General features: G+C 42.7%; 1 protein-coding gene across 1 annotated transcript in view; it reads left to right on the forward strand.

The window, feature by feature from the left end:
- The window catches only part of REEP5 (receptor accessory protein 5), a 36,658-nt gene that overhangs the window by 3,647 nt on the left and 5,637 nt on the right, over positions 1 to 27,374 (forward strand). Inside the window, exons 3-4 of the mRNA XM_035015432.1 lie at positions 15,228 to 15,366; positions 24,915 to 25,083. Of these exons, the coding sequence (XP_034871323.1) occupies positions 15,228 to 15,366; positions 24,915 to 25,083 (308 nt within the window). The remainder of the gene's footprint in view (positions 1 to 15,227; positions 15,367 to 24,914; positions 25,084 to 27,374) is intronic.

Below are 27,374 nucleotides of genomic sequence, written 5' to 3' on the forward strand. Positions count from 1 at the left end.
CGCTCTCTGTGGATATTTGGACTTTTCCCTAAAACAATGGTTCTCAGCCTTGGATGCCCATCAGAGTTATTGGAAGGAACTTTGAAAAATCCTAATGCGTGGGCCCTACCTCCAGAGATTCTGGGGAATTGGTCTGCGGTGCAGCCTGGGCTCGGAGGTTTAAGGCTCCTTGATCTTTTACAGTCTGTAAAGGATTCTAACGTCCGCCCATGTTTTGAACCCCCGATGTAGAGCGGCAGCAGCAACGGGTGCTTGTTACGCGTGATGGGCTGAAAGGGAGGGGAACATGGCCTGCTGACCCTGGGACCCTACCTGACCTCTGCTTTGTCAAGGTGACATGGGATTGTGTGCACGGTATAAAGCATACAGACCCCCAGTGCGTAACATCACTGAGGCATCAGTGTTAAACATTCGTCTAATCAAGTTTGTTCATTGCTTAACCAGTGTCATTGTGTGACCGGCAGAAAATCGTTGAAAATGGTGTTATTGGTGGCACCAGAATCCCTTACTTAAAATGTGATCTGTGATCCTCTTCCCTTTACTTGTTCACTTGCCTCTTGTAACTCTCCCTGTGCCCCCCAGCCAGAGTTCTCCTGAAAAATACGAGTTCATCTATTTAGCAAGGATCAAATCTAGCCGCACTGCAGGCACGGTGGCAGCACTTCAGCTGCACCGTGGACTAAGGTGGACACGCTCTCCATTCTCTTCAGCGAACCGTCTCCCGAGGTAAACCGCAATGAATAGTAGCGTAGTGGCCGGAGTGTGGTTAGGGAGCCCTGTGAGGAAAATGGACAGGGAGCTGGGGTAGGGAATAACAGGGAGGATGCCCTCTGCATATTTATCTGAGGTCCTGTTTGAGTTAAGGCTTGGGGAATGGGAAGGTGCCAGGCCAGCCAAGAGCAGAGCCGGGCGGAGGAGCCGCGGGTGCCGAGAGCCGCTGCACTGGAAGCTCTGCGCCCGGACAGAGGTGAGGGGGACCGCGGAAGGTGCGGGTGCCGCGACGCAGGGCTCGCGGCCGGGGGACCAGTGTGCATTTATGCCAGGTGGTTGAAGGGAGTTTGCAGCTTGTCGGATTGTCTTGGCTGGGTTTTAAATAGGGGGTGACGTGATACGATTTACATTTTGAGGTCATTGTGGCCACCCTGCCCACCTGTTGCCAGTCTCGGCCTTTCTCACCGTGCGCTCTGGCTCCTGCTGGTTCCCGTCCTCTCCCTCCGTCGCGGGGAGGCCCACACCACGTAATGGTCAGCACGGGGCTTAGAGGCCGCAGGGCACAGAAGGCAAATTTGGAGAAGCTCCCATGGCTTCCTTGCTTGTCTTATGACTCAGCCCCTGGGAAAACCGTGGGTGCGACCCCGGCGTACCTGGCTTCGGGTCAGGTTGTGGCGTGTTGGAATCCAGATGGCTGGAGGCCTGGCCAGCGCTCGTGGAGGGGCAGTTAGGGCCTGAGGAGGCCCCGTCTTCCTGCTGGCTACTCTTATTTTCGGGTACCTCATTTCCCTTCGGGAGCAGGGCCTTTAATCTTCTACCTCTACGTTTCCAGACTTTTTGGCCACCCTGTACAGGGAGGCTGAAATCTAACTCCAGCCTTCTCAGTGTCAAGAGCTGTTGACAGAATTGCTGTCATCTCTTGACTTCTTCGCTCTGTTCCTGGGAAGAGAAGGCAGGCCACTGCATCGTGTGAGCCTCTGTTGTTAGAGTAGATCTACCCCCATGCCGCCGCATTTTTTTGCTGAGGTATAATTCACCCGCAACCTTTGTAAAGTGTACGTTCAGTGTTTGGTATATTCATCAAGTTGTACATCCATCACCACTATCTAATTCCAACACATTTCCATCACCCCCCAGAAGAAACGATCCATTAGCAGTCACTCCCTCTTTGTCCTATGCCCCAGTCTCCAGAAACCACTTACTACTTTCTGTCTCTATGGATTGGCCTATTCTGGACAGTTCATATCTTTGGAATCCTAACATGGGGCCTTTTTTTTTTTTTTTTTTTTCCTGGTGCAGCCCTACTTCCAGGGGCATTGCACAAATAAGAGTCTTTCCGAGAGATGCCCCTGGAGCGCGTGCTCTGTGTGCCCTCATATGCAGAGGCTGTTGCCAGAGACCTCAGGCAGCCCCCACCAGGGTTCTCGAATGGGTGCCAGTCTTGTCGCTGCTTCTTTGGTCAAATGGAAGTATGAAAGCAAGTCTAATGACTTTATTTTCTATTTTTATTTTTGCCCTGCAGAGAAAGGTAAGGAGGAGAGTTTGCTTTTTATCCTACTCAGTGACTTTTTAAAAAGTCTACAAAAACGTCTATTAATTTTTCTTTTGATTTCATATTTTTCACAAAGATCAGGCTACCACCTTCCTGGGACTACCAGAGTTGGGCCGTAGGGATCAAGCATGTAATCTAATTCCTTTAGTTTTCAAATGACCCAGGCACAGAGAGAGAGGTAGAGTGTGTTTCCCAAGGTCACCCAGAAGCCAAACGTTGTCTGGAACCTCAGTTACTAGGCAGGAATGTGAAAGCACAGTTAGGCGTATTTTAGATAGATTAAAAGATTAAATAGGAGTCCAGCATTTTGGTGACTACATTCAGTCTAATGTTTGGCAGCACTTTTGCAATCTCATGCCCACTTCAGTGATGTGTCATTTTATCTTCTGTGTCCTCACCAGCCCATTTTAAGCTGTGCCACCGGGACAGAGAAGGTTATTGCTTTTAGCAGTTTGCACAGCTGAATACCTGCATAGCACTTCATTTAATAGACACTTATATACCCCGTTAAGTACTTGCTTTACAAATATAGCTCATGTAATCCTCATGGCACCCCGCTGACGTAAGTACTATGATTGTTCCATTTTACAGATGAGGAAACAGAGGAAGAAATAACTTTTTTTTTTTTAAGATTTTTATTTATTTATTGAGAGAGATAGTGATAGAGAGCGAGCATGAGAGGGGGAGAGTCAGAGGGAGAAGCAGACTCTCCGCTGAGCAGGGAGCCTGATGCGGGGCTCGATCCCGGGACTCCAGGATCATGACCTGAGCCAAAGGCAGTCGCTTAAACAACTGAGCCACCCAGGCGCCCAGGAAGAAATAACTTGATCAGGTTCTCACAACTAGTAGATGGTAAAATGTATTTAAACCCAGGGAGCCTGCCTGCCTCAGTTGGTAGAGCATAAGACTCTTAATCTTGGGGGTTGTGAGTTCGCCCCAGATTGGGCATAGAGCTTATTTTTAAAATAAATAAATAGGGACACCTGGGTGGCTCTGTCGGTTAAGCGTCTGCCTTCAGCACAGGTCCTGATCCCAGGGTCCTGGGACCGAGCCCCATGTCGAGCCCCACATCGGGCTCTCTGCTCAGCAGGGAGTCTGCTTCTCCCTCTCCCTCTTCCCCTCCCTCTTCTCCTCCGTCTGTGATCACTCTCGCTCTCTCTCAAATAAATAAAAAACTAAAGTAAATAAATAAATAAATAAGCCAACCAAACAACCCAGGGACTCTGGTTCCAAAGTCTGTGTTTTTTTCTGTTACACTACGTTGTTCTGTGTGGCTCTTGGGCTATCTCAGATACACGCCATACACCAGGCAGAGATGAAAAGTGAACTGTTGATGTGAACTTCTTCTTTTCTCGATTTGACATTGTCAATACATTGTCTTCATGCAGTGTATTTTTCCTCTCAAGTAGGGTACTGCCCTCCCAAATCCTACATCTGCACACACATAGCCATTCGCAGTGTTTTGTGAACATGAGTTAGAATGTATTACTAACAGGTTCTTTCACTTGTTACAGAGCATTGATTTACAAGAGCAGTAGCATAACCAGCTATTTGCAGAGACTTGCTCTGTTTTCCCAGGGCAAGCCCATCTGAGGAAGACACCCGGAATTGGATTTCCTGAGGGAATCTGGCCTTGCCTTTAGTTCTGTATCAGGAGGCAAAGAATCTCAAGGAGAAGATGTTTGGGGATGACCCCTGTGAGGTCAGATCAGAAAGGGATCAGTGAGGGGGAAAATTCGGAAGAGACACTGTCAAAATAACTACAAGAACTATAATACAATTAACCCCACGTAAAAGCCCCAGCATTTTCTTAGTTAATGATTCATAGCAGACAAAGTGCGGGAGCATAGGTTACAAAGGACTGAAATCTCATTTAAGATCTACAGTGGCAGACTCCTAACCGGAGGTTTGGGACCCAGAGGAGACTTTGAGAAAGTGGCCCTGGTGTGACTGGCATTTGGGTACCACTTTGTTTCAGCAAAGTCAGGCTTCCCTGATGGTGCTGGAGGATGTGTATTTGTGGTTTTCAGACTCATTCGTAAGGGGCGTGTTTGTTTTCGTGTGTGTGTGTGTGTGTGTGTGTGTTTCCAGAACGTGTAATTATGGGGTTTTTTGGTCCTTTTTTATTGATGAGAATTTGGGAGTAGATCTATTTTCTACTAAGCTGAGTATGTTCCTGTTACACTAGCTTTTCCCTTGGCAGCCGGGAGCTCTGTGCTGGGGTGCTCAGGAGTAGGGCAGTGCAGCCCATGCGGACTTCACTGGGGGGTGTGAGCACATGCGACGTCCTGGCCGACTCTGCACTTGGACCAGGAACTGGCATCCTGTAAATTTTGCCTCGAACATCCTGAAATCTTAGACGTTTAAACATTTTACTTTTGTCGGCTTTTTATCAGTTGCGTTTTCACTTAGGATTACTGCTAATCGTGCTAAACTATTTTACGATGGAATTGTGGAAAAAACTAGAAAAAGGGATAAAAATGTCCTTATAACAGCATGTCACTATTTTTGTAGGTAATCACAGCCAGCATTTTGGTTAGTTTCCTCCCCCCTCCCCCTTGCCTGTGCCATAGAGAAAAGAAAGTCTTGAGGAGCAAGTAAGATGAATGATTTAAACGACTTATTCATGATCTACTTTCTGGGCTCTAAAGGAGTTGTGGGGAGAGAGCCCATTCCTAATACTCTGGTCTAGAATGTTCCGTATGGATTTTAATGATTTTTTTTTTTTTTTTTCCTGTTCACGAGGGCCCTGGAGATGTAGTTTATCTGTCCTTTTGCCTTCATCCACCCTATCTGGGACTTCTCTTTTTCAGGACTGACTTTAAATGAGTATTCCTCATCTCTTATGGTATTTCCAACAACTAGAAATACATATGGAGCATTTTAAGGTAATTTGTGGCTGTTGACAACATTACCAATGAGTTAATATAGAAGCTGAGAAACAGTTTCAAAAATTGTTCATGAAATGGCTTTTTTGGTAGCAATTGAAGTAAAAGTGGGGGCTGTAGAAACCTCTTCTGACTTTACTCTGTCACTCGCACACTCTCTGGTTCCTGGGAGTAGAGCTTATCAGCGCCTCTCAGTCACACGGCCACTATATATATCCTGCAGCTTCTGGTAGTTAGACCAGGTGATCTGGTGAAGGGGTCACTTACACGTCTGAGGTAACTCGAGGCTGCTACCTGCCTATCTTGATGTGGCTTTCTTTTGCTTGGGAAATGTCAGTTTAGATGGTTCTTGTCCAGGCTGTGAAGGTACTTGAGCTTAAGTTAAACTTTATGATATATTTACAGAACCATCAATTTTATCAACAAAGGTTGTTCCAGTAGGATTCACATCTGCTGTTTTATTGCTTTAGGCATACATTTTTTTTAAACTATCAAATAGCTGAAGGCATTCAGTTTTGAGTTATAAAATGTTAGAGGTGCCTGGGTGGCTCAGTCGGTCAAGCATGTGACTTTTTTTTTTTTTTTTAAGATTTTATTTGTTTATTTGACAGAGAAAGACACAGCGAGAGAGGGAACACAAACGGGGAGTGGGAGAGGGAGAAGCAGACTCCCTGCCGATCAGGGAGCCCGATGTGGGACTCGATCCAGGGACTCCAGGATCATGACCTGAGCGACCTGAAGGCAGTCGCTTTACCAACTGAGCCACCCAGGCGCCCAAGCATGTGACTCTTGATCTCAGCTCAGGTCTTCTCGGGATCGTGGGTTCAGGCCCCGTGTTGGGCTCCACACTGGGTGTGGAGCCTCTTAAAAAAAAAAAGTTATCTAGTTTAGGTCCTAGAGATCAAGCTGCTGGGGTGAGAGCTGCCTTTTACGGATTTGGAAACTAAGGCCACAAACAAGTTACTGGACCAGGGTCATGGGTTTGTGGGGGGCAAAGCCTGGCGTAGGTGTAGGGACGCCTGAATTCTCTGGCCTGCACACTTCAACATTCCTCATGTTTTATATTTGTGACTGAATTTTTCATTTTTCATTAAAAAACAAAACGGTGGGGGCGCCTGGGTGGCTCAGTCATTAAGCGTCTGCCTTCGGCTCAGGTCATGATCCCAGGGTCCTGGGATCGAGCCCCACATCGGGCTTCCTGCTCAGCGGGAAGCCTGCTTCTCCCTCTCCCACTCCCCCTGCTTGTGTTCCCTCTCTTGCTGTGTCTCTCTCTGTCAAATAAATAATAAAATCTTTAAAACAAACAAACAAACAAACAAAAACCCGTGGACAGTTGGTTAAAAAAAGATCATTATAATTAAACATCAAAATGTTTGACTACTGAATGATGGTTTTTGTTTTAATATTCGGTCCCATTAGAGATGTTTCATATTTTATAGACTCATCTTAAAGTGTATTTGCCTATGAATTTAGCTTATTTATGTATTTCACTAAGTTGGTCATTTTATATAGGGGAACACCATATTAAAGAGTAAAGGAGCATTTTTTTTTTTTTTTTTTTACTGTTCTTGTATAGTCACCTTAGAAGATACTTTCTATGTATTTAGGAGGCATATCCAGCTAGCTGTCTCATATCTTTTTCTTTCTTTCCCTTTCTTTCTTTCTTTTTTGAGTAGGAGAGAAGGGCTGGGCACGATATAAATGGTAAATAAGCAAATTGCTTTTATTGTATGGGCAGGATCCTCTCTCTTGCTTTGAGAGCATAACTGCTCTGCCGTGAAAAGCAAGTGGAACTTGGCATCCCCATAGCTTCTTACCTTCCTTTTTTCCATGAAGAAGAAAAATCTTTTCTTTATCAGCATGGAAACAAACTAGTGTTTACGTCTTAAAATATGTCATTCTTTTCCCTTCTAATTTGATGCACTATATGAGTCAAATAAGATTCACAGTGACATTCTTCTAAACCAATAAAGGTTGAAGAAAGTATAGGTAATAAAGAATAGGAAAACCATTTTGAGCTCTCAGGAATTCCTATATCACACTCTCTGATAAATACAGCGGAAGTAGTCCTGTGCATAGTGGGTGCTGTGGATGGTCATGCTACGTGTCTGTCATATCAAAAAAAGGATTATAGACATTATGGTCTGTATTCTTCATATTCAAGCTTCAAATAATCTCTCCTGAAATCTGGAATATTTGCTATTAAATATGATTTACCACATTCAAAATAAAACAAAGCAAATTGATCCCAGGCAGATTTCTTTCTGTTCTTTACCAGCGGCGTATCTCAAAGCTGTTTGTTTATTGTTATAGGGTTTTTTTATTAGCTGCTTTTTTGGATTCACTGTCTGGTAATATAATAGACTCATTAAAATTAAAATTCTGTGGGTGGATACAACCAGTTTTAGTAGTAAAGCCAGTGCTTTGAAGAAATGTATTACTTAATTTTATGTTATTTGGCTAATTTGAATTGTAGCGACCAAGTTATACACAAACCATGAACAGTACAGGTGGTAGGTACCAGAATTTCTTTGCTGTGAGTGATCAGAAGCATATGTATATGGATCTGATAATTCCTAGCTCTGTTAACCCTTGCGCAAATTGCTTAACTTTCATAAAACTCAATTTTCTTATAAGTAAAAGGGGTGGATAGTATATGTCAAGCACTTAGCACAGAATCTAGCAATCAGTAAGTGCTTAATTAAGGGTGGTTACTTTTATTGACCTACAAAGAAGAAAACGAACTTAATCATAGTTATGATTAACTCTAGGTTATTGAGCTTTTAAATGATTAAGGGAAAACCTCCTTAGTAGTTTCTTTCATTAATTCCTTCCACTTTTTTTGGCTCCCTGTCTTATTTTTTTCTTACACCTGTATCAGCAGCTTAAGACATTATTATTCCAAGAGCATTAGAGGACAAGAAAATTTTGTTCTTCCAGGTCATAAAGATGTGGTGGTATAGCTAATGGTTTTCTTCTCTTACGGTACAGTGTTATACATGTTCCTAAGCACTGGGTATAATTTTAACAATTTGTAAGTATTAAATCCCATTTTTCACTGTTTTGTTTCTATTAAGATTTCCCGTTTCCCACAACTCGGCCTCCACAACCCTCCTTCATAGGACCCTTCCCCAAGCACACATGTGCTCCTTAATTAGGAGTGGAACTACTTTTGATGTCGACTTTTGGTCCTTGAGAATCACTGTGTTGGCCCCAGGGCTTACTTACAATGTCAGATGCCACGTCAGTGCTCTGTATATGCTTGCATCTGAATGCATCTGTCGCTGATTTGCTGTGGTGGATTACCACATGGGGCAGGGAATACCTTAGGTTCTCTGAGGAATGACTCAGTTTGGGAGGGAGAGAATACTAGAAGCCCAAGATCATCTCTGCGCAACCTTTGTTTTCTTTCCATGTGCTTAATGCTATCCTTTGGCCACCCTTCCTTCCTGCCCTTGCTCTTAGAAAATAGCAGTAAAGGTATAAACAACTAGATGGGCCACAAAGGGTGGAGGCAGCCGGTACCTGCCACAGGATCCCAGTGGTCTGGCCAGTGGGTTCTGTGCGTATCAATACCAATCCAGTACTGAGGTAGAGAATATGTCCACCTTCACACCATGGGCCTGAAAAATGTTCTCAGCAGTGTCCATGTTTGTTCCCATTGACCTGCAAATGAGATTTTGGGATTTCAACTCTTTACTCCCTGTAGCATTTGGGATTTGGAGAGTGAGGTATAATTAAAATCCATGGGTAATTCTCTTATCTCCTTTTAGCCTTATTAACAATGCTGTTAACCCTTTACCAGCTCTGCTTAGCCAGAAGGACTGGAGTGTTCTTATCACTTGCTTTTCCTTTTAGTCTGTTGCCTTGCTGTAACAATAATAAATCATTATCACGTTATAAGTATTTATCTATTAAGGTAATATTTAACAAGAGCTTCCTCGGTTCAGGTCATTGATTCTAAGTGCTTTACATGTATTAATTTAATCTTCACGACAACATGATAAGTTTTATCATTCCTGCTTGACCAGTGAGGACACTAAGGCCCAGAATAACTTGCTCAAGGTCATGTGCCTAGTAAGTGGTAAAAGCAGATTACAAGGTACAAGCCAAGGATGGTGAAATGATGCAAAGTCAGATGAGCATTGGGAAGGACGGAAGGGGAAAGTCTAGCTATTCCATAGTAATTACGAATTTTTTGATAGTTTGCTTTGTTTAAATAGAAAATTAGAATGAGTCCATTCCATGTGATGGCCTATTGGACTCTCTTTTCTCTTTCGGTGTTTATGTGTGTATTGAAGGCCTTTCAGTGCTCTAAAACACAACAGCGTGTGTCCAGTCATTGTTAGAGAAGTTTGTTTGTAAGAAAACCACGAGCTGTTTCCTCAAGAGAGAAATGAAATGAGTGCCTGATGTTCACTTCCGTGTTTAACAAAGCCCGAGAGAGAGCTAGTCTCATGGGAGGAAGCAGTTGTAGAAAGTCTGCTGTTCATTTTTTTTTCCCCACACAGAAATCTTTTTCCTTCCTCTTGTTATGAAAAATAGTACAGGCTCATTACAAAGACCTAAAATGAAATTCTTCAATCCCAATGCCCAGGATTAACTTTACCCAATTTGAAATATATATTTCTGGACACCGTTCTTGGTCTGAAAACACATACAAATATATATCTGCCTCTCTTTTTTTCAAAACACAAAGTTAGTAATCTCCTTTTTACATTCAACCCTATACCTTGGACATCTTTCTCTGTTAATATCCTTTTTCAAGGCTTCAGAATATTTCATTGTGTGGACACACCAACATGTATTTACACAGTTCATTGCTGCCCTTAAATATGTGTAGACACATGCTTCTATAATATTTTATTTTCAGTTGAAATTCATTTTAATACCAATATTTCCTCTTTGAACTTCATATTTTGGTCTATAAAATATAGAATAGGAAGAGCTTGTAAGACAGTTTCCAACTCGACATTCGACAGTTTCTAATTCCGCTCTGTGAATCTTTAGAACTGCGAGCAACTCCCCTAGGTCGTATTGCCGGTCATCTTCAGCAGCCTAGCTGTGTCTGTGTTGCTCAGCCAGGCCTCATTTCCTTTTTGCCACCTGCCCCAAGTAGGCCAGGCCCTGCCCCTGGAACATGGCAGGTGGCTGAGGAGAGAACCAAGAGTCCCCAGCACTGAGCCCAGGTGGCCAGGCACTGGATCAGTAGGGAGAATATGCCAGTTAAGAGTCTGCAGAGAGCAATCTAAGACCATGCTGTCTGACTTTTGTGACTGTGCCCCCCCCCCCCCCCGGAGTAGTTCTGAAACCAGCTTCAGTGTCCGTGGTTCAGCTAACGTACCCCACTGCGGGCAAGGGAAAAGAGAGAGAGAATGTATAAGACAGTGGCCCACGCCTGTAGGGGGAGGGGGAGTGCTTGGAATAGTGGGCAGCTGCTTTTGGGATAGTTCCAGAGCTCCTCTAGGGTTTAGCTAGGGATTGAAAAGCCCTGGGGGAGGTTAGTGTTCTAGCCAAACAAATACAGGCCTTTTAGATTGGTTCTTGAAATTTTAGCAAAGAGTTTTGGTTAGGAGATGTTTTTATTTTGAATCCCTTTACACATTTGAGAATGTTCAGGTGAACATACTAGATCATCTTAGAGTGACTCATCCTAATTGTTGCAGAGACATTATTCAATTTGCCTTCCCTGTCTAACTTTTCTTCTCTCTTGGCCGCCCAGTCATTGCTGGAAAGGGGTCACCTACCCTTTGGCTACAGCCGATTGGCTCCAAGTCCATCACTTGGATTTTCTTTCCTAGAAAGGACGGGGAGGTGGTGCTGAGACTGAACTGTGAGCTGGAGGTTCTGAAACTTGGCTCAGCCTTAGGATCACCTCCCCAACTTTCTTCAAGTTTATACCTGTGCCCTACATGCCAGAGCCTGAACACTAGGTATGAAAAGGACCCAGGCATGTATATGTTTAATTAGTCCTCTAGGTGGAGGTGGATCATCATCGAAGTTTGAGAAACAGTGGACTAGGGCACCAACTTGGTACACTGTCCTGTTCACTTCTAATTGCCCTCCCTGCCCTTCCCACCTCTGCCTGCCTTCCGCCCAAGTAAGCAGGATGGAGGGTGGAAGGGTTCTCCAAGGATCTGGACCTTGAGACTGACGTTTCCTCCTATTTGTCTTCTCTGACCCACTCTGCCCTTTCTGAGCCTTGGTTTTCTTCAACATAAGACTAGGTCATTGTGGTCCCTTCCAAAAGGAAGACCACGAACCCTTTTTTGTATTTATGTTAATGCAATGAATATTTATTAAATGCCTACTTGGTCCCAGACATTTTGCTAAGTGTTATACAGCCTAGTGGTGAGTTGTTCTAACTAGGAAAACAGCCTGGAATAGTGTGGAATTGTGTGAAATAGGCACAGGCTTTGTCGGAGTTACTTTTGGGTGTAAATCCAGTCTCTGCTATTTGTTCTTTTCTTTTTTCTTTCTCCTTCCTTTCCCTTTCCCTTCCTTTTTTCTTTCTTAAGCTCTCCACCCAGCATGGGGCTTGAACTCATGACCCTGAGATCAAGAGTTGCTTGCTCTCCCACTGAGCCAGCCAGACACCCCCAATCTCTGCTACTTGTAGCTACAAGCCCTGCACATGTTATTTTTCTTCCCTGAGCCTCAGCCTTTCCCTCAAAAATGAAAGTAACAATACCTATTTCACAGGGCTGTTATGAAGTTAAATAATTATTAGGTAAAATTTAACCAAGGATGTGAAAAACCTGTACTCTGAAAACTATGAGGCACTGATGAAAGAAACTGAAGAGGACACAAATGGAAAGATGTACCACACTCATGGATTGGAAGAACTAATATATTGTTCAAATGTCCATACTGCTCAAAGCTATCTACAGATTCAGTGTAATCCCTATCAAAATATCAATAGTACTTTTCACAGGACTAGAACAAATAATCCTAACATTTATATGGAATCACAAAAGACCCTGAATTAGCAAAAGCAATCTCGAGAAAGAACAAAGCTGCAGGTATCACAATCCCAGATTTCAGATCTGTTACAAAGCTATAGTAAAACAGTATGGTACTGGTGAAAAACAGACACATAGATCAATGGAACAGAATAGAAAGCCCAGAAATAAACTCATGCTTATATGGTCAATTCATCTACAACAAAGGAGGCAAGAATATGAAGTGGGGAAAAGACAGTCTTGTCAATAAGTGATGTCGGGGAAAAAAATTATTAGGTTCTTATCTCTCCCAGTCTTCAGCTGCGCCATGTTGACCAAAATGGAAATGACCTAAAGGCATGGAGCACTGCCTAAGATTTCTTGAGTCCCTGTGTTGCCTGAGAAGTTGCTACATCCTCATTCTGATATACTGAGTTGAAATGTGGTTTAGTATATGTATGAGGTAGGAGAGTGTATTGCTGAGTAATCACCTGTGTCCACTCACTTGGACAGGGAAGTATATAAGTAAATAGCATTCAGGAAATGGCAGTTGTGTTATTGTTGTTGTTTTTAAAAGACTTTATTTATTTATTTGAGAGAGAGACAGAGCACTAACAGAGCAGCAGAGGGAGAGGGAGAAGCAGATTCCCCGCTGAGCAGGGAACCCGATGCGGAGCTCGATCCCAGGACCCCGGGATCATGACCTGAGCCGAAGGCAGACGCTTAACCAACTGAGCCACCCAGGTGCCACCAGGAAATGGCAATTTTAAGCTCTTCTCTCCCCATAACTAGACTGGGGCACTTCATCTTTTTGAGTCTCAGGTTCCACTTGTTGTGACTAATTGATGATGTTATGACATGTAGACATTTTTAGAAACGAACCTTGGCTATTTTAAATTAAAGCAATAATTAAATTCTTCAGTCATATGAGAAATTCTATTAAAAATCTCTTCAGCTTAAGGGTGCCTGGGTGGCTCAGTCAGTTAAGCATCTACCTTCTGCTCAGGTCATGATCTCATGGTCCTGGGGTCAAGCCCCAATCCACTGATAGATCGACAGATAGGGCTCCCTGCTCAGCGGGGAGCCTGCTTCTCCCTCTCTGTCTGCCCCTCCCACTCATGCGTGCTCTCTCTTTCTCCCTCTCTGTGTCTCAAATAAATAAATAAATAAATAAATAAGTAAGATCTTTAAAAAAAAATCTCTTTAGCTTAATAAGACTTTGTGGTCCTGTCTTCTTTGATGTGCCTTGGTTTTCTACAAAGTCATGGTCAACCTGTGTGTTCAGTTTTGAGCTCTTTTTTCCTGCTTTTCTGTGTTAATACATAGTGTTCCGAGTATTAACACGGAAGCTTTTGAATCCATGGTGTTCATAAGTTAGAGGACTAACCATTTTTTTTAATTCCTTGAAGCACTGAACTTGAACTGTTTGGGTGGCTTTTCTGGTTTTGAATCTGCGGATCTTGACTAACCTCTTAAAGATAATGACACAGAATGGAATTGAAAATATCAGAATGTTTCCATGGCATGTTTATTTCAGTTTATGTTTATGTGTGGGCATGTTTGTTGACTGAATCATGTTTGTTTACTTAGTGTTGAATTGCTTTTGTTCCTCAAACCGAGACCAGAAGTGAATTATAACTCTGCACCCCCTCTGCTCAGGAGTGATGTATAAGAAACAAATCTTTATCAAAATGATAACTTAAAAGATCCACTTAAATAGAAATTGGGAGGAAAACGACCTTACCTGTAAAGGGGATACCGTTGTTAGTTCTCGGGCTCATGTGCTTGCCTGCACTTTTCCTTTGGTCCTCCATTACATTTGCCAGCTTTTATCTGAGGAAAAGCTAAAACACAGACAGACATAGTCCACATGTTACAAGCCATTATTTTACAGGCAGCTCTCTTAAATTCATCTTGTGACTCTTTTGTGTAAACTGAAACACTTTTGCCTACTCTTGACTTTCAGAGTAGCGTTCGCTTCATCACTTCTCCCTGTCTCTCCCTCACGCCATCAGCGCTCATCTCAGTCAGCGGTAGCTTTTCCCCTTTAGTTGTTTCCTTAAAACGGTCATGCACACAAACAAATATAATACCCACAGCTGCTTCTCACCAGTTCGGAGGCTTTCTTAGTGAATGGCTCGGCATGATTCAGCAGCCCTAACGGTCTCTTTTGGGAACCCATTTTACCAAGTATTTTCAATAGTTAACCCATCTCATAGGCTAACAAGATTCATACTTCTGGTTTACTATTTTAGTTCAAATGAGTTATGATAAGTATCCAGACATATGTCAGGATAGGATAAAAAAATTAGTGGAGTTCAGGTTTAGAATGAAGAGATTCCCAGGCCTGGAAGAGATTTCTGTGATTCAGAAGTAAAAGATGATTTTAAATTTATTTCCATTCATTTGCAGAATGAAATTTGTTTAAGCAGTAGTTGATACTGAGAAAGTCACATTATTAAGATGAGGGGAGGAGAGACCACAGCCCGAGGATCACATAATGACAGTCGGAACCAAATGGACACCACGGTGTTTGCTTTCACTTGTTTGTCACGAAGTACGTTATAGACTTCAGGCAGTGTCTGAACTGTGTTCCCAAAATTCCTTTACAGAAGTTTCTATTTACCCATAATATACCTCAGTTATTAAAAGCACATAGAACTAAGTTACCATGAGAGAATTCTTTTTTTTTTTTTAAGATTTTATTTTTAAGTAATCTCTACACCCAACATGGGGGTTAGACTCACAACCCCAAGATCAAGAGTCGCACACTCCACCGACCGAGCCAGCCAGGCACCCCACCCTGAGAGAATTCTTGATGTATCTCTGGTGTCAGGACGCCACTTGGGGGTTCCCAGTCATTGGTGCGTGGGTTGAGGCACAGACAGGGTGGAAATCCGGGGGAAAGCTAGTGCAGGTTTCTCTGGTGACCAGAAGGTTGGTAACCAATGGCTTGTCTTATTATTCCCACACTGCTTCCTATCCTTATGTGGTATTCTTATCTCAGTGACATGGTGCATGCATTTGCCTGAGTTTCCTGCTTGGGGTTGGAGGGCGGGCTGTCGAAGTCTACTGTTGGAAAGTGTTTCATGGAGGTCTCCCTACATGATCTGTGTGCTTTTTATTGCCTTTCAGAATCAAAGCCATAGAGAGTCCCAACAAAGAAGATGATACCCAGTGGCTGACCTACTGGGTAGTGTATGGTGTGTTCAGCATTGTTGAATTCTTCTCTGACCTCTTCCTGTCATGGGTCCCCTTCTACTACATGCTGAAGGTATGTTGGCTTTTCCTGAACTGCTCTGTTTCCTTCCATCTGTGGATTTGCTTTGTGCCCTACCACTAAAATGAACTCCATCTCAGGACCTCTGTAGAGGCATAGGAACAAAGGCTTGAATGTTGAACATCTGTGGCTCTTCCTCCCCTTAGAAACAGGAAGACTGAGTGCGGCACAGCTCACTTACTTTGTATACTGCCTTGGAAACAGCCAAAGCAAGTATGTATTCAAAGTGTGCTTGATAATAAAAGATGGAAATTCGGTGATGTCACACAGGCCTTGCCGGGAGTTTGCCAAGACCCTGTGTTCAAGCAGAGCTGGCTGTGGTCAGCACAGAAGCACTGCACGACTTGGCAGTTCACTGAGTATTCACACCGGTGTGCAGGAGTCATTATTTCTAGAAGAAAAAAGTACTCATTTCTTACATAGGTTTGGAGAAAGATGTGAAAGGGGCGCTCTGAGGAAGTCATTTTGAGGACATTGGCAGGTGCCTTGGTCAGGGAGCTGCCCTGCCACACCTTGTGTTTGGTGGAGAACCGAGCTTGGTAACCAGCATGTGAGGAAAAGGATTAGGAAGTTGAAACTCATTCCTACTGGGACCCGTATCGATTCTGAATGAGAACGTTAACATCTTCTAAGAGATAGGGTGTATGTAAGGTTTCATTGGAAACCTTAAATGCTCTCATCAGATCTTTTTCTTTGTCACTTTTACATTTCGTCCTGCTTCTGTACCTCCAAGTTAGAAAACATTCTCCTGTCCTTTTTTTCTAAAACGGAGGTTTGGGCACAGAAGTCCTGTCCTTGTTGAGGCGCTGAGGAAAATGAGTGGAACTCAGGAGCCAGGGTGGTTCCTCCCCGTCCACTCCTGCTCTGCCCCCTTGAACTGTGCAGTACAGCTTATGAGCATCTCCTTCTAATGCTTCTCGGGGAGCAAAGGGTGCTCCCTTGGCCTGCGGGACTGTTTAGTGGGAGAAGAGTGATGAACTGTGGTTCCTTTGCCGTCTGGGGCTTCCTACCCACAGCTTACTGGGACCAGCATGCATTGGCGTGTGGTTTTCCTCCATCCCAGGGCCTAACAGAGCAGCTGATACTCCCAGCGGAAAACGAGCTTACAGGCCAAAATAACAAGATATTTGAAAAGTACAACCATTTCAAAAGAAAGACAACGCAATCAATTACAAAATTCTGTCAGCAGTAGAAATAGTAGAACTGACTAACCAAGACTTCTAAGATAGACTGCTAGCAGGAGAAGTATAGCAATATGAAATAGGAACCAGAAAACGCAGGAAAGAGCCAAGGAAAAATATGAGATATGAAAAGGAGTTGAAATAAAGAACACATGGTATGGCATAAATAACAGAATGGAACAAACTTGAAAACTGGAAGGAAAGATTGCAAAAATATATATATATATACATATACATATATTTCAAAGTAATGTACAGATTCAGTGCATTCCCTATCAAAATACCAATAGCATTTTACATAGAACTAGAATAAATAATCCTAAAATTTGTATGGCACCACAAAAGACCCGGAATAGCCAAGGTAGTTTTGAAAAAGAAAAACAGAGCTGGAGGCTTCACAAGCCCAGATTCCAGAGCTACTACAAAAGTGTAGAAATCAAAACAATAGGGCATTGGCACAAAAATAGACATATAGATCAAAGGAACAGAATAGAGTCCCCAGAAATGAACCCATGCTTATATGATTGATTAACCTATGACAAAGGAGGTGAGACTATAAAATGGAGAAAAGATAGTCTCTTCCATAAATGGTTCTGGGAAAACTGGACAGCCACATCAAAAGAATGAAACTGGACCACTTTCTTACACCATATACAAAAATAAACTCAAAATGGGTTAAAGACCTAAATGTGAGACCTGAAACCATAAAACTCCTAAAAGAAAATAGAGGTAGTGTTTCTTTGACATTGAACTTAGCCACATATTTCTAGATATATCTCCTCAAGGGAAACAAAAGCAAAAAATAAACTATTAGGAGAGCGAGAAGCAGACTGCCCCCTAAGCAGGGAACCTGATGGGACTTGAACCCAGGACCCCGGAATCGTGACCTGAGCCGAAGGCAGATGCTTAACCGACTGAGCCACCCAGGTGCCCTATAATTTCTTAATTTTGAATGATATGACCATAGAATGCCTTGTGAGATGGCTGAAGAATTTTCCTTTCAAGATACATTTTTTTAAAATTCTGTGGTAAGATTTAAGATTTCAAAGACTGCTGGATTTTCTGTGTGTTTTTGTTATTCAAAGACATTCGGCATTTCTAGAGATATTTTTATGATCTTACTTGGATATCACATATTTTAAACTACAAACAATTTTGAAGTCCTTCATAAGATCCATCTAATGGTAGTGACATCACAGTGCAGTCTCTAAGGAAAGAAACTTGGCTTTTGCCTTGGGTCCACCTGCTTGCTGCAATGAACAGTATCCTGTCAGCAGAACCACTCACACCAGGAGCTGACCTCAGACTTCCAAAACATGAGCAAGCCTGACTCCAGCCGGCCTCTGGTCACCTCTGCTAATGGAGGTCACACAAGGTAAAGAGAGGATCCCGAATAAGAGATAACTACTAAATCATTTATATTTGGTTTTGAACTACATTACAAAAAAGGCTTTGCAGCAAAATCTTCTTCCCTAGTATTAAAATAAATGTGCATCCATTAGTAGTCATCAGTGAGAATGAGAGAATTTACTGCATGTTCCAAATAGATAATATACTTGAGATGATTAAAAATTGATTATCCTGTCAATCAAAATGCTTTCTTCCTACAGTAGTGCATATTCTGAGTGGCTTCAGAGAACAGACTGAGAAAAAGCCTCTGACTTGCAGAGTGGGTAGGAAAACATCCCCCCTTTTTTTAATTTAAAGGTTTTATTTATTTATTTGAGAGAGAGCACACAAGCCGGAGGAGTGGGCAGAGGGAGAAGGAGAAGCAGACTCCCCACTGAGCAGGGAGCCTGATGTGGGGCTCGATCCCAGGACCCGGAGATCATGACCTGAGCTGAAGGCAGACACTTAACCAACTGAGCCACCCAGGCGCCCTGAAAATATCTACTTTTAAGGGCTAGCACAGACCATATTCCATTGCTGCAATCACATGGTGATGTATAGAGTGAGAAAAGAGATCTAAGTAAGGACACGTCTAATATTTATCTTTTTAAGAATTAATATTGGTATTTTTTATAAAGCAGCCTAAGATTGGAGGTGCCTGGATGGCTCAGCCGGTTTAGCATCTGACTTCGGCTCAGGTCATGATCTCAGGGTTCTGAGATCGATCCTCCCATTGGGCTCCGAGCTCATCAGGGTCTGCTTGTCCCTCTGCCCCTTCCCCCGCTCGTGCTCTCTCTCAGATAAATAAATAAAAATAAAATAAAATAAAAATCTCTAAAACAGCCCAAGATTGGAGGAAAATAAGAGGAACCAGTGATTAGGCATCAAAGATTAGTTGGCAAGATAATATACAATCTATTCAGGTCAGTGCTGAAGTGGGGGGGTTTTTTGTTTTTTGACATTAACTCAGTTCTGCCCAGGCTGGTCCCAAACTGTGTATAAAACATATCCCTACCTTGGAGATACCTCTTCTAGGAGGAAACTGGACGGTGACAGTATTAGAACCACAGACAGAATTATCTGTAATTGAAGGAGTTAGTATGTTAGTGCTCATCGTGCCAAGAATCCGTTAAAATAGCACAGATTCTCCTTGGGTGGCTCAAGTCAGCTAAGCGTCTGACTCTTGATTTCAGTTCAGGTCATGGTCTCAGGGTCATGGGATCGAGAGCCGCGTCAAGCTCCGCGCTCAGTCGGGAGTCTGCTTGTCCCTCTCCCTCTGCTCCTCTCTCTGTCTCTCTCAAATAAATAGATAAACAAAACATAAATAAATTAGCAAAATCTTTAAAAATAATAGGAGGATGGTTGCCTATGTGTAGTTCAGAGTACTCCTGGGCTCTAGAACAGTTATGTAGATTAAGAAAAGGGAGTTATAAAAGCTGGTGGCTGAATATCACCGTGAGAGTTGAACAGTAATTTATTTTTTAATACAAGAAAGCTATTTCATTTGAAAACTGGGAAATGCTAACGATGTAGGTAGAGAGCAGTAATTATTTTACTGTCCCAAGACAATAGCTAGAGGGTACTGGGAAGAAATGAGCAGACCAGAGTATAGCCTAGTCACATTGGAGAGGTACAAAAATGTAGACACTTAGCTCTGGTTCTGCCTGGTAGTCTTGCCTTCATTCATCCAGAAAAGATGAATGAATTAGCTTTTCTGGATTGCTGAGGGGTTGATGTCTACATGGGCAGATAATACTTCAGAGATTTTCAACAACAGTGAGGACTGTAGGACTTGGTAATACTGCTGCTATCTGGTGTACTTTCTTCAAGGACATTAATTTGTGACTTGCCTAAAATCCTATGGAAGAGAAAACTGACTCTTAGGGAGGTTGTTTATGACTTTACCTCAAGTCATAAAATAAAGTAGATACCAACTGATGCCTAATCCAGTGAGTCATTTCCACTTCACCTTGATGCTGATGCTTGTAATACGGGCATCTATCTCTACATCAGTAATCCATTCCTGAAAATTAGATATTTTACATAGGAATACCAGGCAGGAGACTATTTCCTACACTTTTAAATGGTAAAAATTAAGATGTATAAATCTAAAACTCCATACCAGTTTCCCAAATATTAGTAAAACTCAGCAAAATACCCTTATATAAGTAACAAATATGCACCACTTCTAGCTCTCCAGTTAACAGAGTTGGTAAGAAATTATTGCTTCGTATGCAGTAGTACATGGCCCATCTCCTTGAATACTCTGCATACTCTTTAAAATGTCCACATGGAATTCTAATTCAATGTCAGGGATGTAGTTTTTCCTTTTTACTGCACATCATTTTGTTTAAACAGTTGTATTGAGTTTGGGGTGTGTATGTATTAGCGTTACCTATATAAGCAGCCAATGGAAAACATTGTGTTTGGATATTAAGAACCAGAAATCTTGGGGCGCCTGGGTGGCTCAGTTGGTTAAGCATCCAACGTGGTTTCGGCTCAGGTCAGGATTTTGGGCTTGTGAGATTGAGCCCCCCCTCCCTCATGGGCCTCCGAGCTCAGCAGAGAGTCTGCTTGGGATTCTCTTCCTCATTCTTTGCCTCTGCTCCTCCCCTGTGTACACACATTCTCTCTCTCAAGTAAATAAATCTTTTAAAAAGTAAATAAATAAATAATAACCAGAAGTCTCCCAGAGGCAAACGTTAATGAGAGAGATGGTCTGCAGGGTCTGCCGGTAATTAACCTGGCTCTAAGCAGAGGCAGTGGAAGCGAAAGCCAGTGAAAGATGCAGTCACTCCATTCTGCATTTTGGGTTACTACGAGTGTGTAGTTAAGAAAATCAAGGTTTCTCTGGCAACATCTTCTTATAATTCAGTAGGATAGCCGGCCAAGCCCAGCAGGTGCTAGCGCAGAGTTGCTGGGAAAACTAACAGGAAACGTGGACCGGCCCGCACAAACTGTGAGGTGCTGAGGGTATTTCAGGGATTTGGCTCCATTTAAGGGCTTGGACCTGTAGCAGAAGGTGTCACTCTGCCATTATGTACGTGAGAGGGCTCGGCGGAGCTTGGGTTGGTTGCAACAGATGTGTGTCGTGAGACTAGGAGGTGGCTCGTCTGAATGTTTGCTCTTCCCCTTCCTACTGCCATGCTTTCCCTTCATTGCTTTTCTCACTCTGAGCATTCTGTTTTCCTGCTGTTACGCTCAATAAATGAGCTGTGGAGTCTGTCACACATCAGGGGGAGGAGAGTTGAGGGAGAGTTGGCTTAAAATTGTAACTTGGAGGGGCGCCTGGGTGGCTCAGTTGGTTAAGCGGCTGCCTTCGGCTCGGGTCGTGATCCCAGGGTCCTGGGATCGAGTCCCGCATCGGGCTCCCTGCTCGGCGGGGAGTCTGCTTCTCCCTCTGACCCTCCTCCCTCTCATGCTCTCTGTCTCTCACTCTCTCTCTCTCAAATAAATAAATAAAATCTTTAAAAAAAAAATTGTAACTTGGAGATGACGACGGGGAATCGCATTTGGTTGAGCACTCAGATATGGGAAGCAGCCTGCATAGTCCATTCAGTTCAGAAATTCTCAACCTTTTGGAAATACATGGAGGAAATTTTGTTTGTAGCTGTTAATAATAGTCACTGATTTCTTTTTTTTTTTTAAAAGATTTTATTTATTTATTTGAGAGAGAGAATGAGAGAGAGAGAGCACATGAGAGGGGGGAGGGTCAGAGGGAGAAGCAGACCCCCTGCTGAGCAAGGAGCCCGATATGGGACTCGATCCCGGGACTCCAGGATCATGACCTGAGCCGAAGGCAGTCGCTTAACCAACTGAGCCACCCAGGCGCCCAATAGTCACTGATTTCTGTTCAGGAGTATTTCATGGTGTTGTCTAGTATAGTTTGGCTTGAACATTTACACGTTGAAAAATACATACCTTTTATGATAAATTACTTTCACTTTATTTTTCCTTTATTTTGCCATTAGAGAACTTCTTGATTTTTTTTTTTGAATTTATATGTGTAGGTATATCATTAAGTTTTATTTCAGGTAGTAAAAGAGTTATGAAATAATTGTTTAAAAAGGGTATATGTTGGGGGCTCAGTTGGTTAAGCGTCTGCCTTCAGCTCAGGTCATGATCCCAGGGGCTGGGATGGAGCCTCCCTGCGGTGGGCTCCCTGCTCAGTGGGGAGCTTGCTTCTCCCTCTGTCTCTCCCCCTGCTCGTGCTCCCCCTCCCTCCCTCTCTTTCTCTCTCAAGTAAATAAGTAAAATCTTTTTTAAGAAAAGGGTATATGTTGGTTTTGGGATTTGATTGTAATTACCCCATTTAAAGCTAATTACTTAAGCTGTTACTGTTCCATGGCTGTTGGTAGAAGACAGTTTTCTTGGGACAGAGACAGAGCCCCAGCTATTCTGGATGGCCCAGATGTTTCTTATTTTCTCACAAAATCTATATGAGGTAGATTTTTTTTTAATTTTAGTTAACGCCTATTTATGTTATAAAGTCTGTACAGACTTAAGCAATTAAGTAACTCACACAAGGTTTGCCTCACTAGTAAGTGGCAGAACCAGGGTTAGAACCCAGTTTCTCTGAGCTTATTCTTTTAATCTCTATATCTGTAGTATATAATTGTCTTAAAATCAATTTTGTTGGGCGCCTGGGTGGCTCAGTCAGTTAAGGATCTGCCTTCGGTTCAGGTCATGATCCCAGGGTTCTGGGATCGAGTCTGCATCGGGCTCCCTGCTCAGCGGGGAGCCTGCTTCTCCTTCTCTCTCTGCCTGCCACTCTGCCTACTTGTGCTCTCTCTGTTAAATAAATTAAAAAATCAATTTGTTGGGTGGAGAGATCTGTATATTTTTAGATCAAGATTTTTAATTTTGTGTTCCTTGTTCTTATTAGTTTCTAGTTTGTTTCAGATATCAATTTCTGGTGAAAGTGTTAAAAATTATGATTGTGGATTTTCTCCATTTATATAATTCTGACTTTTTAATTTACATAATTCAAAGCTATATTTGGAAGCTATCTATAATTAATTAAAATTATAAAAACAAAAATTATATAGATAATTCTGTAATTGCACATATATATACAAAGCTATATATAATTTATATTTTCAAAGATATGTAGGTTTGTGTGAATCTTCTTGGCAAATTGTTTTTCTTCTTTAACACGGTTTACTTATTTTGCCTTAAATAATGTTTATGTACTGTTAACATTACTAAATGAGCTGTTTTGAGAATTGGTATTTGTCTGAAACATCTCTTTACACTCTTTTATTTTCAGTGTTCCTAGGTGGCTTTGGCTTAGGTGTGTTTCTTATAAGAAGCATATAGCTATACTGTAACTTGTTTTTAATCTAGTCTGATGAGCCCCTGTCTTTTGAAAACTTGCCCCCTGCTCTCCTGTGTCTGTAACAAATTCTAATTTATGAATACTACTTTTCCAGAGTTCTGTAGTTCAGATAATCTAGAGAGAGTCATCTGTTGAGAACATGTTTTGTATTCTGAGTGTGGTAGAAGCCCAAAATGCAATACAAACTCCTCAGAGCCAACATGGTGCTGATGGAGTGAGCTTTAGGGCACAAATGTGTGCATTTTAAGCTCAAGCTCTCCATTATTGGTATTAGCCCCTTAACAGCTTTTTATCTCTAGAGCAGACTTAAAAGACTGTCTTAGAAAAGCATTGTAGCTTCTTGATTACTTGAATATATTCTTTGGATTGGAATAACAGAGACTAAAGGTGTAGAGTTTAATTTATAGCATAAGAAGTAGGAGATTTTTTTCTTTAAGAAGCTGTAAAATGCACAGATTGGGAATCTCGAGAAGTGACTTCTATTTTTTGGCTGTGTGGAAGACAATAGTTAGAATCTTTTAAACTGAGAGAACCCAGTAGGTTGTTTAACTTTCTAGGGAAATGAGCATGTTTCTGTGCAGATCCCCCTTCTTGCTCAGTATCTTAGATAAGAATAAACTCCTGGGGGCGCCTGGGTGGCTCAGTCGGTTGAGCGACTGCCTTCGGCTCAGGTCATGATCCTGGAGTCCCGGGATCGAGTCCCGTATCGGGCTCCCCGCTCAGCGGGGAGTCTGCTTCTCCCTCTGACCCTCCTCCCTCTCGTGCTGTCTCTCATTCTCTCTCTCACAAATAAATAAATAAAATCTTAAAAAAAAAAAAAAGAATAAACTCCTGGGACAACTTAAAGTGCTGAGTTGTTGTCATTTGAAAAAACAGTAAAACTTTTTTGGACATATAGTGTGACAGTTCTTGTTTTTTAAATTTTTAGGGCATAATTCTTGTCCATTTTTCATTCTGATGGCAAAGTAGAGTTAGGAATGATATTATTTTATTTTATTCCAATGGCAAAAGAAAGAGTTAGGAATAATATCTTCATTCAAAGGGGAAGATGATGAAGAGCTGACTGTAAAGATTCCTGGAAGGCAAAAACTACCAAAAACTGAGATTCTGCTAAGGAAAGAATTCAAAACATGGCCAGGGTATTTTGTCTATAACGGATGAAAAAATGGGACAGACCTACTGGGGTAAGCCAGTGAGAATGAGGCTTATCCAGACAGCTTTCTTTACACATGCAGGTAAATGCTATGTTTCTGCAATTGATTTTTAAGAGCTATGATTAATAAAACTTCTTGCAGCTATAAACTAAAAAGTAATTCAAGTTAGGAAAGAAGTTAAGCTGTTGGACTTGGTGTGTTTTGCCTTTCTTTTTTCAGTCTCAGCTTTTCCTTACTGGGTCATTTGTCGGGTGTTTTTCCCATCTAAGAAAAGTGCACTTGTAGCCTACAGAAAATACTGGAAATGCTGTCGGAGAACATGGCCAAGGCAGTGCCATCCCAGAGCAGTGGTGGCAGTGTGTGTTGTCAGGATGCCTGCTGCCTGTGCCGTTTCCATGGTTACCATGCAGCCTGTGTTGTCAGGATGCCTGCTGCCTGTCCCGTTACCATGGTCACCATGCAGGCTCTCTTTCTGTGCAGTGCGGCTTCCTGTTGTGGTGCATGGCCCCAAGCCCTTCTAACGGGGCCGAACTGCTGTACAAGCGCATCATCCAACCTGTCTTCCTGAAGCATGAGTCCCAGGTGGACACTATGGTGAATGACTTGAAGGACAAAGCCAAAGAGACTGTAGATACCATCACTAAAGAAGGTAAGACTCGGAAGCTGCGTTCAGCAGGTGGGAGGAGTTGGGGGGTCCTGGGCCCAAATAACAAGCTGCTTCTCCTCCTCTCCTGTTAGCTTTCCTCAGCTAAATGCCAAGGCCCCTCTGCGATCTCTTGACCAACACTTTGCATGTTGCCCTTTACTTTTCCCCAGATTCTTCCACCATGCTACATTTAAGGCACTATTTGGTCAGCATATTAGGAAAAATGACTTTCCTGTGCTGGGCAGAGATTTTAGAGAATCATCTGTATTTATATACAAGCATAATCTCTTTAATACATTTCAGGTTGAACTGTTTACTATGCTTTTGTTATAGGTCAAGAGAATGCCCTTTCCATTCACCTGATTCATTTATTCAGCATTTATTTATTGAGGTGTTTAATATGTGCCAAGCATGTTCATAGCACTGAGGATGAGCCAGTGAACCAAACAGACCATACTACTTGAACTCATGAAGCTTACACTCTTATTGAGAGATACAGTAAAATTTTAAAGTTATATGATATAGTTAGCGGAGGATATAGAGAAAAATAAAGCAGATAGGTAGATAGGGAGTTCCAGGGGCTGAAGGGAAGTTACTAATTTTAAACAGAATGATTTAGGGAATCCTCACCAAGAAGGCCATACTGGATCAGACTTGAAAGAAATTATGGGGAAGGATGCTCCAGCTAGAGAAAACTGCATGCGGGAGCAGTATGGTTAGAAGTCAGAGAGGTTGGGGAGCGGAGGCTGGAAGAAGACAGATCATGGAAGGCCTTATAGGCTTTTGTAGAGGCTTTGGCTTTAACTCTGTGAGATGGGGTGCTGTTGGAGAACTTTGAGCCGAGGAGCAACATGATCCATCCTGTGCTTTAACAGGATCACTCTGGCCCCTGTATTAAGAATAGACTGAAGGGGGACAGGGAGGAAATCAGGAGACCAGTCATAAGGTGCTTGCAGTGATCTGGCTGGAGAGGACCACCTGGCTTGGGTCGTAGGTGTAGCAGTAGGAGGCAGGAAGTCATTGGAGTCTTGATATATTCTGAAGGTAGAACCAAGAGGATTTGCTTAGGGATCAGGTGTGGAGTAGGAGAGACGAGTCATGCACGAAGCCAAGCTTTTCAGCCAGAGGAGATGGAAGGATAGAATTGCTGTTGAGCTGGGGGAGCCTAGATGTAACAGGCTTAGAGGGGAAAACAAGGAATTCAGTTCTGGATACGAAACCGGATGAGATCACAAAGGGAGTGAATATAGTTAGAAAAGATGAGGTCCAAGACTGAGCCAGGGGGTTTCCCAGGTGGGGGAGATGAGGAGCAACGGACAAGGCCGACTAAGGAGTGGCCAGTTGTGGTAGCAAGAAAGCCATGTGACTGGTGTCTTCGGGGCCAAGTGAAGAAAGTGTTTCAAAGGGGGGGGGTGGGGAGTGGTCCATAGTGTCACATGCTGCAGACAGGTCAAGTGAAGTAACGACGGAAAATTGGCCATCACACTTGGCAGTGAGGAAGGCACTAGTGCTCTTGACTAAACAGTTTGTGGAGCAGTGGGACTGAAATCCTGATCGGAAGGATGTGAGAGATGAGAGGCAATGCTGAGAGAAGATAGGTAAGGCTTTTGGGAAATTTCCTGAAAAAGGAGAAGAATGGGGCTGCAACTGGGAGGAGGAGCTAGGGTCCTGAGGGTGTATTTTTCTTCTTCTTCTTCTTAAAGTAGAAGGAACAACATATGTTTGAAAATTGGGGGAATGATCCAGTAGAGAGCAAAAAACTGATATGAATGAGGGGAGAACTACTGGAGCTCTGTCCTTGATTAGACCAGAGGAGCTAGGATCTAGAGTCCAAACAGGATTGGTCACGGGGCACAAGAGTTTATGGTTTATTTTTTTAGATAAATTTTAGTTAACATAGTTAACATACAGTGCAGTATTGGTTTGTAGGTAGTATTCAGTGATTCATCGCTTACATACAACACCCAGTGCTCGTCACAACAAACGCCCATCCCCCCCCCAGCCCACCCACCCCCCCCCCTTCCTCCAGCAACCCTCAGTTTGTTTTCTGTCCTTAAGAATCTCTTATGGTTTGTTTCCCTCTCTCCCTTTTTTCCTTTCCCCCTTCCCATATGTTCATCTGTTTTCTTTCTTAAATTCCACGTATGAGTGAGATCATATGGTGTTTGTCTTTCTCTGACTTATTTCACTTAGCATAATACATTCCGGCTCCATCCCTGTGATTGCAAATGGCAAGATTTCATTCTTTTTGATAGCTGAGTAATATTCCATCGTGTATACACACACACATCTTC

This window comes from Mirounga leonina, unplaced genomic scaffold, assembly GCF_011800145.1.
Source record: "Mirounga leonina isolate KUSES-001 unplaced genomic scaffold, KU_Mleo_1.0 Mir_104, whole genome shotgun sequence".
NCBI lineage: Eukaryota > Metazoa > Chordata > Mammalia > Carnivora > Phocidae > Mirounga > Mirounga leonina.